The 15,371-nt window shown below is 43.7% G+C and overlaps 1 protein-coding gene across 1 annotated transcript in view; it reads right to left on the reverse strand.

Moving 5' to 3' along the window:
• SATB2 (SATB homeobox 2) overlaps positions 1–10,654 on the reverse strand; it is a 190,454-nt gene extending 179,800 nt beyond the window's left edge. The window contains exons 1-2 of the mRNA XM_079925381.1: positions 9,825–10,654; positions 8,366–8,593 (exon numbers count right to left, since the gene is read on the reverse strand). Of these exons, the coding sequence (XP_079781507.1) occupies positions 8,366–8,534 (169 nt within the window). The 5' untranslated portion in view covers positions 8,535–8,593; positions 9,825–10,654. The remainder of the gene's footprint in view (positions 1–8,365; positions 8,594–9,824) is intronic.
• Positions 10,655–15,371: the final 4,717 nt, after the last annotated feature.

The raw sequence follows: 15,371 nt of genomic DNA on the forward strand, positions 1-15,371 counted from the left end.
GGAGAGAGAGAGAGAGAGAGAGAGAAGGTAGAGTTACACCTCAGGTAGGATATAAGAAACTGATTTCCCATCGTAAACTGTGTATGAAGACAAATCAGTGAGCACTTCTCATGTCTCCTGAGCAACTACCTCCCGGGGGCTCCTCTCTGAACTTCCCAGGGAGGAGCAAGAACCAAATGGTCTCTCCCCAAAACAGATTTTAGCTAATAAATACAGCAAAGTAAGTGAAAAGTACTTGAGTTATTCTGCATCTTCTTCAAGACTAAAAATTTGTACGTTGTGTGACAGGTCCCCCTCATTTTTCTTAATGATGTTTTTATTATTCTTTCACTCAATTAAAGCAGAAATGGATATTGCATCTTCTGACTGTATAATTGTTATTGTAATCTGTCTTCGATCACTGCTTGGGAAATGGGTCCGAAACAACATAAACTCTCCACTGCCTCAGAAGGCATGTCATTTTCTTTTACTACGACACTTAAAGAGACATTTATCATGCCGCTCTGTTAGCATCTTCGGGTTATGACTAAAGAAAGCTCTTGTTCTGTTAACCAAAAAGAAATAATAATAATGTTTTGAAAACATTGCTATTTGAAGAGTTTTGATATGAATGCGTTTTCCTTACAAGCGATCAATTTTTGCTTTTCTTATATGTATATATAAATAATTGGAACCAACGCAAGAAAAACATGCAATTTTAATGTGGGGAATAATCAGGAAATTTGAAAATCAATCTTAGTCAGTTATAAAAGAATGGATACACTTGCTTTCTAGCCAAATTTTTTTTTAAAGTAAAAAATATTTTTAAAAGAAATAAAAGACATCTTTCCTTAACATTATGAAATTAAAATTGTTTCTACGAAAAGTGAAAATCACCTCTGTCAGATCTTAGTGCTTTGGAAAACATTTTCTCTAACTAGAGTCTCTATTAATTTGTTCATATCTGTGCAAGTCTTCAACAAAACAAAGAAAGTCACTGAGCTGCTGTGCACATTTCAATAACTGTGCAACCATCAGTAGACACCAAACATTTACTCTGGTGTGAAATGCACCCCTTTTCATATACGGTAGCTTGAAGGGTTTCCCCTTAACTTTTTAATCTTTTTTGTTACGTTATGCTATAGTTTAACAGCCCACTGTGCTAAGGTAGAACTCCATTCCAATGATAAGGCAACTAGTTAAGGGCAGAACCTAATCCGCCTCACCCACTAACCAACAGTAATAATACTGGGAGCAATTAAAATTGAAATATACATCCCCCAGAGAGTTTTACTACCCTAATGTGTCATAAGCACAAATAATATTCTTAGTACAATATAAGACTGCCATAATTTGCTCATAACTTTCTTGCAAGGTTCACATTCTTGAAATTTCTATTAAGGATTTTTCTTCATTTTAAGCATTTGTCAAACTAATAACTATAATATTCACTAGTTTATTTAAAAAATTTTTTAAAGGTATACACATCAATTAAAAATGGAAAAAATACACACGATAAGCCCAACTGCCATAACTGTATATCTATGGCACATTTACTCCATTTTAGGTCATTTTTACCTGGTTAATAAAAAATCTGGAATAAGTAAAACTTTGCAAATGAGAAGCCAAAGACAAGTTGTAGAAGACAATTTTTGATGCACCCTTTCACTGCCTCGTAATTATACTGATTTTACCACAATTTTTAAATCACTTGCTATTAAACAGCAAAACAATTCTGTTAATTGAAAGCAAAAAAAATTATATGTATAGATGGAGTGCCATGATTTTGAAAACTCCACCATAGAGCATTTTTACATAAACACTGTATAGCATGAAGTCCTTGTGGGGCTTGTTTCATGTAAAAGAAGAAAATAAATGTTTGGTTGCTCACTGACTTCAGAAAATAAAGAAAATCGCACCCTATAGAGGCCACATCTGTACTTTTTTGGAAATCTGTAAGTTCTCAACTGGCTTTTGTTTTAACTCATACCCCAATTCCACGCAGGGCAGTCTACTTTGACTTTGAAATATCTATCACATTATCCGTAAGTAGTAGGATGATGAATGCTTTGTATATAAAAATCAATTTTTAACGCATAGACATTTCCAAACCTCTGTTGCACCTTAAAATAAAAGGAATTCACGGCTCTCCACATTGACACCCTAAATTAAGGATGGAGAGCAGTGGTAATTGGAAGTGAGAAAGGCCCAATACAAAGTCAGCAGAAAGAAATCACTCATTTTTAAATCCCTATAAAGAAAACAAAAGGCAAACTCTCTTCTTCATTTTTTGAGCTAAGCATAAATGTCTCCTACTTGAAACCATTTTCAGTTCTTTTCTTTCTTTCTTTTCTCTCTCTCCCTCTCCCTGTCCCTTCCTTCCTTCCTTCCCTGCTTCCTTCCTTCCTTCCTTCCTTTCTTTCTTTTTTTCCAAAAAGTAATGAGTTAAAATGTGTGAGTTAGATCCAACATTTCACTGCTGTTCTTATTCTTGGGGAGTTGGGGGGGAGGGGGAACTTGCTGCCAAAGCTTCAGAAAAGAGAGTTTAGGCTGCTAATTTTCCGTTCACAAAATCTAAATTCCCCTTATGCATCTCACACAACTCATGAAATAAAATGAAACAGTATTATATCACTGCAAATTGAGACATTTTTATCAAAATAAAGAGTGATGATGCCAACATTTCATTTGTCATTTCCCACTTGTCACTTTCCACTGACAAACTGTTACACATACAACTTTTGTCAAATGCTCCATCCTTAAATATGTTCCAAAATGCCATTGTATCTCAGCATTCATGTAAGGGAGATAGTAAAACTATGTTACCACACATTAGTTACATAGGTTAAAAAAAAAAAGCCTACTTATTAGGTAAAAGAGTATAAATAACTTTACTTACATGCTATGTAAGATAAAGTTTGGCTTCTTGAAATGAAATAAACTATGTACATGTTTTTGGCACCTAATGTGAGATTACTAGTTATAAAAAACTTTTTTAATGATGAGAAATTGTCATTTTGCTCTATACTGGAAACATAAAGTTTTCTACCTTATTTTCAGTCAAAAAAAAAAAGAAACCTAAAAACTCTAAAAAGACAAAAGAAAATAATGCAATTTGAAATTCATCTAACTCTGTCAATTTGTCTTTTTTATATATCATATAAACTGTCTCCACGTTGAATCTTAAAAAAGAGTTTTAAATTATCAAAGTAGCACCACCAAATTTGACTGCTTACCAGATACGCCTTGTCAGATACACCAAATAATTACCATGTCTTGCCTGGAATAAAACTGATTTCCATATTCTTAAAATAACTCAAAATTAACATTCTTAGATATCTAATAAATTATGATTAGTCTGTTTCCCTCCCTACAGAGATAGATAGGCAAAATATATACACACATTCACACAAGGAGAAAAGAATTAACACAGGATATCTAATATGTACAGACTGATACTCTTAGTCACAACCCCCTGAAAAAAGAGGATACTGCTTATTGTCTGCAGTGGTTAGAAAACAGACGCCTTAAGGGACATCTATGTAGTTCTAACACACACACACACTCACACACACACACACACATTTCACTGCAGATGATCTTGAATATATAATGGTCAGTGGGGTTTCTACTGATGGAATATAAGGCTTCCAAAATTACTCAAAACATCAAATTATGCTCAAGACTTTGAGGGGCGGATACCCTATGTTCTGTTTAATGTGTATGTTCCATTGCATATATTTTTTTAACCAAGTATATCTTTATTTTAATAACAGGCCAAGGGCTGAAAACACTTTAGAGAGGGCTATTTTTCTACCTCAGCAAAACTACAGAGGACATGCTAGATTGTTGGATGACCCCAAAGCCTAAGTTCATTCTATTTAAAAGATCTTAAACCCTTAAAAAAAAAAAAAAAAAGTGGAGTACAAGACCGAAATACAACCTTTTCACTTTTAAAGTAATAACGAGTCTTCCCTACAAGCATAATGGTATAACATCCTAGGTTAAAATGAATTTAATGAGTTTTCTCCATTTTGCCTATGTTGACAATACGTTTCAAGTTTTTAAATATTTTATACATTTCAATAGGTCAATATCTATACTCTTTCATATCTGCCCTCCTTTCAAAAAGTAAAATATCTCTCTACAACTGCTCATATGGTGACTACACCTGACCTGAACTGCATTTCTTTTACTCTTATCTAAAAGGAAATGTTCCACATGCAGACAATTACTAACTGTTGTTGTAGACAGTGTTCAGCTCTAAATGAGGCCCTGCGCAACAATCATGATCACATTTGCTTCCCTATTTGAGTACATCAGTGTGTATTGCATAATGATTTTTTTTCCCCTTGCAACAAGACAGTTATGTTCTTGAAAGGGCTGCCTGGTAGCAAGAAGAATAGGTTTACTTCGGGTCAAAGAGTTACAAGATAACTTCAACAGACAATTCTTCAACAAAATTAAAGTTATTTTAAAAACTAATTTTTCCCCAAAAAGCTATTTTTTTTCAAAAAAATCAAGATATTCTCAGTGTTTAAACATCTTTCCTTGAACTCTAGAAGATTTAACACAAAAAAAAGTCATCAAAATTCATAAGAAAATGAAAAATATCAAAAAGATTTCTGATGTTTAATGCCTCCTATCAGCAAATACACCATCTGGTATACTCAAGCGCTGTTCATTCAGTTTAAATAAAGCTGTCTGAAAAGTTCTTCTTTAAGCCAAACATTAAAAAATGAAAATGCTTGTGTTAACAATGAATGAAGCACAGTAATTTATTGCTATTAAAGCACAACTGGCCAGCGCCTTTCAGCAGTCCAGGAGGAAAGCAGAATGCCTTGCTTCCTCTGGAAACTTGATTGGCATCACTTTCATTTTATGCTGTAGGTTGTGTGGCTGAAGCATTACATACAGCAGAACATTTTAGGTACTTATGCTAATGGTGGTAAAAGGATCATCTGATTCTTATATTCATCATCCTTAATAATCTTTTCTTTTTCTAAATCTTCAAATAGATCTGTAAGTTTTAATCAACAATTTCACAAATATAAATTTCCCCACCATTAATCATCCTTTTTCAAAATCCTTATGGAGTGAATTACTAGCTGAGAGAGGACGCCAATTCTAGTAAGTGAATGTTACCCAGCAGGGATATAAAGCTGTCAACACCATGGTGCTCTTGCTTGCTCTAAACTCTCTCCCAGCCTTCATATGTTTTTTAAAGAGATATTAGCCTTTTTTTTTTCCAGGACCTTCTATAAAAGCTGACTGTCATACACATATGAGCACTTATATTTTATTACATACATGCTTTAAAACGCACTGCTTAGATAAGAGCAAATATAGCCTACAAAGTGTTAGAAATACAAAACAAAATTGATCTACTTTCTAATAGTCTTCTAAAGCTAACCACATTGTAAACAACACACTCTTAAGTCCCCTATTAAAACAGAACCCTGAAGACTGTGACAGTGTTTCTACCACCTCATCTAGTCAAATCCAGACACTAAAATTATGTCTCTCTCTTTTTTTTTTAGTTCTCATCAGAAACATAGCAAACTCTTGCTCTCCCTAAAAAAGGTAGAATAACAGCAACAGAATTTATTAGGGCAACCAATGCATTCAGAAGCATTTATTCACCTATTTATCAGAAGCAGTAAGATAAACTGACATTTTATTGAGCAACCAATTAACTTAATGATTTCCCCTATTTTTAGGGGGAAAGCATTTAAAAAGAGAATCACTGAAGATTGACAAATACATCCTCCCAAATTCTGAGCTCTATTTTTAAAATATATATGATTATAGCCATCTTTACAACATTGACAAGACCGCAATATATCTGAAAATGGTAATAAATGACGCAGAGCTACAAATATTTTTGTAGTTTTCTATACTTATTATATTGCTTCATAAAGAAAATTTAAACAAAAGGAGGTAGGGTGATAGAAATATAATCTATTTTATATTTACTCTATGTTCTAAAAAAAAAACTTATTTCAATTATAAAAGAACCGCTAAATAGAAATATATTTTAAACATTTTTAAAATTTAGAATGTGCATTTTTAAAAAGGCTTTGCTTTTCTCCAGTCTATATACATGATTAAAAGTCATAATGAAATAAAATTATTAACATCTCAATGTACATTTGGAAACTATATAAACTTAAACCCACAAAATAATCATTAACATTCATAAGAAAACTTTGTACTATTGAAATTTTACGTTCTAAGTTGTTATATTTGAAAGCTTTCTAAATTAAAATCTTTCCAAACAATCTATTAAGTTCTATCGAGTAAAATCTTTCTTATAAAAAAATCTTAAAAAATCCACTATAGGTAAACTATTGTAACCGCTTTACTGTTAGGTATCATAAATGGTACTTACTGAGACAAAATAATGTCATCTTTATTTTCAGTTTGGGAAGCAGCTAAGACCTTTGATATTACTAAATTAAGTTAAAGCTCAGAAAAAAGTGACTATACGAGCTTGTCGAAACAAATTTATTATTCCTCACCAAGACTTAATAATATTTGTCTATATCAAATTTATGGTAAGTGGCCAAATGTGAATTATAGTCTCAGAAAATATGAAAAGTAACCACTATTTTACACTGAGGGTATCCCTAGGTCAACAAAATCAGGCAGTTTCCTTCAGTAAGATATAGGGGGAAAAAAAACTTTTTGTAGGGAAGCACGATTGGTAACCATTACATTCTAAAATGTTTAGAGACTTCTTTCAACTTAGTGAGCTTAGAAAGAAACCAAAATTTCAGTCCAGGTTTTTTTCTTTAATGCATAAGGCCACTTTGAGAACACATCCTCTCCAAGGATTTCCAAAAGTTTTTCAATCCAACATTACCAGCACTTATCATAACCATCTCACATTGGGTCCCACCACATTCACCATATATTTTTCTTTCTTATATGCATATACTAAAAAATGATCCGAAAAGTCCGAAGTTATTGCTTCAATCTCAAGACAACACATTAATAAACACTATTTCTAAAAAGTGAGTCACAAAACTATCAAGTTTTCTTTTGCTTCATTAAAGTATATCTTCAAGTCCCTAAAATGAAAGATACATAAGTCACAATCTGTGGTCAAATAATTTAGTTAAAGCTTCTAAAACTGAGAGAATGAGTGCTTCTCCTTACATTAGTTCCTTAATGTAAGGAACTAAGGCAAACCTTCTTGAATGTCTACCATGAAGAAATAGTAATAGCAAAATAAGTAAAAATAAAAACGTGTTCTTTTATAAATTGTTGTCTGTTTATAAAATGTCTTTAAAAGGGAGTGGATATTTTGAATTAAGGCTTTACTTGGAAATACCAACTATGGCTCTTTAGAACATGGGAATTTATCACTAACTTTTGCCAGGGTTTTGTTTCATTTCAGGCTGGCTAATATAAGAATTATATTAAACAGACTACTACTGAAAATATTAGGGGGGAAAAAACCTTTAGAAGCAAAATAAAAAAAAAAGATTAAACTAGTAATTGACGCCAAACACAAAAAAGCTGCCTGCCATGCAGAACCGTGCACTTACATTTAAAAACAACTAAGGAAATGTCATATAAACCTCAAAATAGTTCAATAATGTTTAAATTTCTTGCATATCTTTAGTTTATAAAATTACTTTCCCTAACCACTTTAAAAGAAAGTGGTTGTTTAAATAGCAAAAACTACGAAAGATTTTAAGTAATGTTAAATTCTTGGAAAGAAAAACAGCAGGCAGTCAATAAGACTACTATGCTATTTTTACCTGTTGTGCTATAATTCATAACAAAGTTACAAATGCATGACTTTAAACTTTATTTTTAAAAAAACGGTAGCATTAAAGTCTCTAAGGGCCTGACAGATTCATAGTGATTCCTTATTTCCCACTTGAAATGTGGCTGGAAATATTCCCAGTTGTTAATCATTTGTCTCGAAGCACTGTCCTAACTACAAAGTAACACCAACACTTGCTCCTGTACTAACCTGAACATTAAACATTAGTCCATAAAAGCGAACGCACCTAAACTTCATCCCTACAACAGATACTCTGAGGCAAGGCAAAAGAGTTAAATCACTAAAAAGCTCTCTAGGAAAATCTAGAAACAGTTAGCTGGCTGTGACATAAACCTGCCAACACCTCAGCACACAGTGGCAAAGTGCCCAAAAAATGCCACCCTCCGGGTAAACCACTTTCTTGTTTTAACTCGAGATGAAGCTACCAGTTGCAGAGGAGAGGCGACGGGGGCATTATTTGGCAACCTGGAATTCACTTCCTGTAATCCTACACCGCGACATCGCCTAATCAACCTGAACCCTGACACCCGGGCCTTTATCATCCGGCCGGCCGCGGGCTGCGCGCGCCTCCCTGCTCCGGGCTGTTACCTCCCACGGCCTTGGCCACGGCGCCGTTGGGCCTCCCGCGGGCTCCCATGGGGCTGCCGTTCTGCTCCAGCCGGGCCACCTTCACCGGGGGAGGACCCTTGACGTCGGGGCTGCCGCTCCGCCGGTCGGGGCTGTCCCGCAGACACGGGCTCTCGCTCCGCCGCTCCATGCTGCTCCGACTCGGAGACAAAGTTCCCACCGGCAGGTCGCAATAAAATGCACAGGGACCTAGGGAGGGGGCGGGGGGGGGAAAGGGGGAGGGAAAAAAAAGAGGGAAAACCGCTCACACACGTGATAGACGTTTAGGCCAGTGGCAGAGCGCTGCACCAAAGCCACACAAACTTCCTCCCACGCTGCCCGAGGGGCCCGAACAGGGAAGCCGGTCCCAACCTTACACTGGGCGGCCCAAAGGAAACCCAGAACTTGGGGTGCCGCGATTCTGCCCAGTCGCTGCTCCCAGAAGTTAGCTCTGGGTCACGAAGTCCGCCCAGGGCGCCCAGAAGTAATCCATTCATTGGGACAGGGTTGACATAACCCGTTCTCCAGTGCGCCGACCTTGCTGTCGGGGGGTCAGGGCTGCGGAAGGAGTGAACTTCCTAAGAAGACATCTCACTCACTCAAGGAGTGGGTGCGGGTGTACGTAAGTCCATATGAAAACAAATTAACCACAAGAAGAATGCGTTCTGAATCGCGGGGCAGTAGGCAAAGGCCTGCCCAAAAGACCCTTGAATCCCCGCTTTTTACCTTTACCGAGCACGTCCTGGGACACACACACACTCTGCACAAAATCAACCCTGATTCCACATCAATAAGCATCCCCAAACACTTGGCGGTATTCATCAAAATAACCTCAAGCGGGGTCTACAATCGTTATTATTTTGGAAAGTTCTAATCTTCATCCGATCCTGAGTGATTTTTTTAAAAAGCTCTTCCGCATAAATTACAAAAGCAAAAGAATTTAAATTATTAGGTGCGGGAGCAGCCTTCATCAACCCCAATTTTAAAATCTCTCCAAAAAGTTTTCTCCTGGGTCGCCTGGCTGGCAGCGCGCTCCTCACGGAACCCGCAGATCTCGGCACCCCCGGATTTCTGGGGGGCGGCGGCGGAGGAGGAAACACCTGATGAAACGGCACTCACATTGTCACTGACATCCCCAAGAAGCAGGAGGAACCCGGCACAACAAAGTGCGCTGGGAATCCTCGCGGGCGCTCTGGCCGTGGGAGAAGCCGCGTGGCCACGGCTCAAGGAGACAAGGTGGGGGTGGCAGAGGAGAGGTGAGAAGAGATGCGAGTGATGTAGAGACAGAGCGCCAGGGCTGAGGGCGAAGGTTCCGCCCGGATTCCCTCGGCTGCGCTGTCTAACGAACAGCGCGAGAGCTGCGGGGAGGGAACTCAGCAGGACCCCGGGGCTTCCCCGAACTCCGGAGCCTGGCGCGGGCGCCTTCGCGCTGAGTACTTACTGCTCACAGTCTGTCTGTAACTTGGCTGGCTGGGGCTCTGTCCATGGAGCAAAAGTAGAGAATCCAGGGTGGAAAGTTTCTGGTGATTTGCCTTGCAGTGTTCTCCTAGTCTTCCTTTCTCTTTCCTCCTTTCCCTTTCCTCTTTCCCAGGTCCAAACGTTTAGGGTCCTGGGTCAGGGTGTCTTCTTAGTGCGGCGATGGTTGTTATGATGATGATGATGGGGGGTGGGGGGAGTAGAGGGAGGAGGAGAAGAGGGAAAGGAGGGCTCCTCCAAAGGAACACCCGAGCGAGCGCGGGAGGAGGCGACAGAGGAGGGGAGAAGAGAGAAGGAGGCTGAAAAAGCCTTTTCACACCTTCGGGAAGGAGACCCGTTCTGGCGAGAAAGGGCTGAAAACTGGGAGGCGGCGGAGGCGGGCCGGGGCTACCGCTTCGCAGGGCGGCTAGCTCGCGAGGAGGCGCGGCCGGAGCCGTAGGGCCGGTGCCACCGAGAAGCGAGAAGGCGCAGGGACCTGGGACCGCACGCGGGAGGAAAAGCGGCGGCCGCCCAAGCTGTCACCTCCAGCCTCTCCCCTTTCGGCCGCCGCCGCCAGCAGCCGAAGCCGGACTCACTGACAAGCCGCAGAGAGAGACACAGTGAGAGGGAGATGATTATTAGTTGCGTTGAGTCATCAGGCAAAGTGAGTCCTTTTGGGTTGTCCTCGGTTTCCGATTTCTCCCCCTCCCCCTGTCCGTCCCCAGATCTAGCGCCTTCAAAATAATAATTTGGGGTGGGGGTAGGGGAAGTCTCTGGGTTATTTCGGGATGGGGGTTGGGGGGAAAAGATCTAAACCCGAGCCAGACTGGTCCACCGCATTGAAGGAGGAGAGTGGGGGGGCGGGGAGGAGGGCCGGGGAGGTTGCGGGGGGAGGGGGCCCCGCCTGGCAGGAAATTAAACATCAATCAATCAATCGCTGTGAGGCCGGCGACCGAACAGCGGCGGAGCTGCAGAGGAGGCAGAGGGACTGGAGAGGGGCGGGTGGGAAGCAGGGAGGAGGGAGAAGAAGGAAGGAGAGAGTCGGCGGTGGGAGAGCGGTGTGGCGAGGACCGCGCGCGCGCGGCGCGGCGGGGGACCTATGGCAGGGAACCGAGGGCCTCGCGAGGCGGTGGCCGCGGCTGGTGGGTGGGTGCGCCCGGGTACAGGCGGGAGCTGGGGCCCGGGGTCTCGTCCTCCTCCTCCTCCTCGCGGCGGGTCCAGGGCGCGGCCGCCTCGCCCAGCCCTGAGGCGCACTAGTCCCGGCTCGGAGGCGGCGGCAAGGTAGGCGGTGGTTGCCTCGTCTCCCGGCGGAGGCACAGACCCACGCGCAGGAGGCAACCACGGCTGCCTCGGCTCCGGGTTCTGCTAACTACGCGGAGTACTTTCGACTTTGGAGATAGGAGGGCTATCACCTCCCCCACCCACCGCCTCCGCCCACCACGCACCGCCTCCGCCCCTCCGAACAACTTTTCCCGGTGCCTTCGAGCTCCCCCTCCGTGCGGAGCCAGCCGTCCGGGCCCGCCGCGCCGCCGCACGCGCTAGGAAGGCCGCTTCTCCCTCACAGTTGGCGCTGCCGTGGGTCCAGAACAATAGCCCGGGTGTCCCGAATGGCAGGAGCACCAGCACTGCCCGCCGGGCGGCGGGTGGCACAGGGAAGGGGGCTGCAGGAGGGTCGCAGGGCGGGGAGCATCCCTGGATGACGTCCCTGGAGCGCTGGCAGCGCCGGCGACATCTCGAGCGGCGCAGCCCGGGCAGCCTGCAGGCCGTGACGCGGTGGCAGCGAGGGCGGCGGGGCTCCCTGTCCGCTGGCTGCTGGGCTGGGACTCCTGGGATCCCAAGCCGCTCGGGCCCTAGGCTGAGAGCGCGGTCAGAGCTGTGCGGTGGGGACCCGGCCTCCCCATCCCGGGGGAGGCCGTGCGGGGGCGTCCCCAGCAGGTCCCGCGAAGGCGTAACTGAGCCACAAACTTTTGCCGACTCCCGCGGCCGCGGTCGCCCGTAGCCCGGCTCCGGCCGCGGTGCTCATTTAAGGTGGCCCGGGCGCTAGCCGAGCAGACCGGGCTCTGGCCGCGCTTTTGTCCCTAAGATCCCTCTTGGACGCGGAACCTCCTTAAAGAAAGCACGTGGGAAGGAGCCGCGGCCCCCGCGAGACCCCGGGGGCGCCTGCTGACACTCCCGGTCCCGACCTGAAGCGGGAAAATGTGGATGCGTCCCCGCCCGTCTTGAGGCCAATGAAGCCTCCTGAGCTGGCGGTATCTCTAGTCGCTCCCGCACACCTTGGTTCTCCCTCCTAACCCCTGGGACCCCGAGGACTCCCAACCATCTCGTCGCCTGAGCCGCCGGTCTCCCTTAAGAAGCGCTGACTCTACGGCGGCGCCAGAGGGCCAAACTAAATTCGATCTCGGGAAACGCGCTCGGGGGGCAATTATGGAAATCTCGGTCGGGTGCACCCGCCGCGGGAAGCCGCGTCAGCCCAGTGTACCCGGGGCCAGGCCGCCGTCCACTCGCCGCACGAACCGGCGCGCGGCGTGCACCTGGCCTCCCCTCAAAAGCAGGGGAGGAGGCGGGGGAGACTCTGGAAGAGAAAGGGTCCCAGAAGTGAAACCTGCCCCCGGCCTAAGTCTCAGAGCCCAGAATCCGAAGGACCCCGCACCCAGTCGCCGCCCACCAAGTTCCAAAGGAGCGCTAGGCGACCCGAGAGGCGGTGGGAGACAAGCGGAGAAAGGAAGCGAGATGGATAGCAAAGCTTCGGGGAGCCAGCCTGGGGGTTTTAGGCTGCGTTTGCTTTTCCCTGTGCCCTCCACAACCTCATCCCCCTCCCACCTCCCCAAAAGAACGAGTTAGAGAAAACGCACAATTCGGAGTCTGTGAGAACAAAGTGGCTCTAGCAAACCAACTTCGTGGTGCTAGCTAAAAGGTTTGGGGCTGCAAAGAAACAAACTGTAAGTTCGATTGACAAACTTTTTTTAAAAATCTGTAATATCAAGTCGGAATGGGAAGAGGGTGTTGCAAAAGCCAACTACTACCACTGTCAAAAGTTTAAGCCCGTTTTCAAAATGGGGAAAAGACGCATTTCTTATTAATACCTTAACAACGATAATAATGCTGTTTCTTTCCTTACCTTGGTGTTGAACTGCAGAATCCTCCGGATCAATGTCCAGGAACTTAGAAGAATTGGTGATATTAGGACTTCAGTACTTCTGGAAAAAAATGCAAATGGTTTAGCCAGGATCTTTCCTGTCTGATTCGTCACTATTATTATATCTGATGATGCGAATGGTTGGAGCGATTCAATCTTAAGTCATTAATGAGCTATTTTATAAACACCACTGTCTGAAGATCTTCATTTACATTTTGCGAAGGATCACTTCGCTAACCTCACAGGCTTATGTCAACAGCATGATTATGGGGACTTCAGTTACACTCTTATAAACAACACAGCCGTATTGTTAATCGGTTAATATTTTATAAAGTGTAAATATTTTATTATGTTTTGAAAGGAACTATTGATTCTAAATTATTAAACTCCTGAGACGGGCGATTTAAATAAAGTTTACAGTTAAGTACAATTAAATGTACATTGTGGCTAGTTTGTTTTCAGATTCTGCACTCTTTTTAATTCATTGATTTTTCTTTTAATTGGAGTTTACTCTTGATCATTTTTGGTAATGAACAAATCTATCATTTGGGGCAAAAGAACTCAAAAATTTTAAATTGCATTTAACGTAGAAGAAAATGTCAAATACTATGAATTATTACCAAAAATGTATTTTGAATGTTTGGAGATTTGTGTTCAGAAATTTTACAAATTTCTTTCGATTTAAAAAGGAAGAATTTTAGGGATTTTTGTGATATATGCCCGGTATGGTTTTTTTTTTTCTTTCTCCTCTTGAGTTTTGTCTCTAATGAAGGCCTTTTCTGTTTCAAATTACATAAGCTTTTTACTACACAATTTTTGTATTGACCTTATTTCAACTGAAGTAAGTGATTATTTCCAGCATGTTTGATTTCGACAATAAGAAATTTTAAATAATATTTTTACACTTTGCTAGGATATTCTACTTTTTAAAACAGTAAATAAATTATGATGATTCAAAAGTTTTGTTTGGTTTTGTTTTATATTCCTCAAGTGGCTTATTTCCAAACAGTTTTAAAACAAAATCACACTCAAGAAAAGAATTAGTTTTAATTACTTTTTAAAAAAATAATTTGATCCCGAACGCATTTTTACGCATTACATGATAGTTTGCTCCAGTGCTCAAAGCATAAAGTTCACTTTGGGGGACATTTTTATACCTCAGATTGCTTCTCACTGACGTTTTTGTCGGGAATCTACTCAGACTTTTCCCCCCATCCTCCCCCACTCCCAATTTTTTTCATATGTTATTTAGTCAAAGGTCGTCTGTCTTTCATAATCACACCGAGATTTGTTATTTTAAAAATCAACGGGTCTTTATACGCTGGGCTTAAGTATATATGCTTTTTCTTATTTCCATGTTCTCCCTTTTTCTCTCTATCTCTCGTCGGGCCTTTCTTCTCCCTTATTTTATGGCCTGCACTTTTAATGACATTTCTTGATTTCTGTCTCTCGACACCGAGGCTTGTGCCGTGCTAGCTGTCAACTCTGGCCAACCTTCCTTCCCTGATGCCCGCGCGGGACGGCCTAGGCCCGACTGCCCCGGCGCAGGGTGCCGGGTGCTGGGCGTGGGATCCTGGCTCTCTGCTGGGCCGCCGTGGCCTGTGCCCAGCATCTATCACCAGGCTCCGAGGATTTCAGGTCCGGTCACCCAAGAGGCCCTCCCAGCCGTGCGCTGCATCTTAGAGAACACGGGAAAGTTGTGCCGCCTTTCCCCTCCACTGCCGCAAGCACAGGAGAAAATTCTATGGGAATGGCCAGCGTCAAAAAACCTTTGACGGCTCCTAGGAACCCACGCGGGCCTGCCTCTCCCCCACCCCACCCCACCCCTCGCCCGGGGCTTGCTCTGCTGGGGGCGAGAGGAGGCGGGAGGGAATCGTTCCTTTCACTTGAAGCCCACACCAGCTCTGAAGCCAATTTCCGCCACTGACTGTCCGAGGAGAGCTGGGTGACCAACATTTTCGCAGGCCGCATAACTGCGCGGGGCTTGGATTGGAAATTGGATGCGCCGAGGGGACAAGGGCCCGGCGCCAGAATGCCCCGTGGGGAACGCGCCTAGAAGGACCGATCGACCAGGGTGGGCTCCTGCCCTTTCCCAGGCTGCCCCGGGGCGTCTGGGGACTGGCCGGAGCGCAGGGGCGGGGGACACTTACTTCGTTATCCGCACGTCTTCCTCGTTGGCATCAGAGCCGGACAAATCCCAGCCCGCGCCAGTCAAAGATAAATTCCTCCTGGCTCCCCCAGCGGCTCCAGGGGCCTGGGCGGGGGCGGAGCGGTGAGGAGACCGTCGGGCCGCCTAAGGCAGGGGCAGTGGAGGTCGTGCTCCCATCCTCAAATGAACGAGCCCCTGCAGCCCGGACAGCGAGATGCGTCCCAGGGAGACGGCTGATTGGGGAAAGG

Source organism: Stenella coeruleoalba (assembly GCF_951394435.1).
Source record: "Stenella coeruleoalba genome assembly, chromosome: 6".
NCBI classification, from domain to species: domain Eukaryota; kingdom Metazoa; phylum Chordata; class Mammalia; order Artiodactyla; family Delphinidae; genus Stenella; species Stenella coeruleoalba.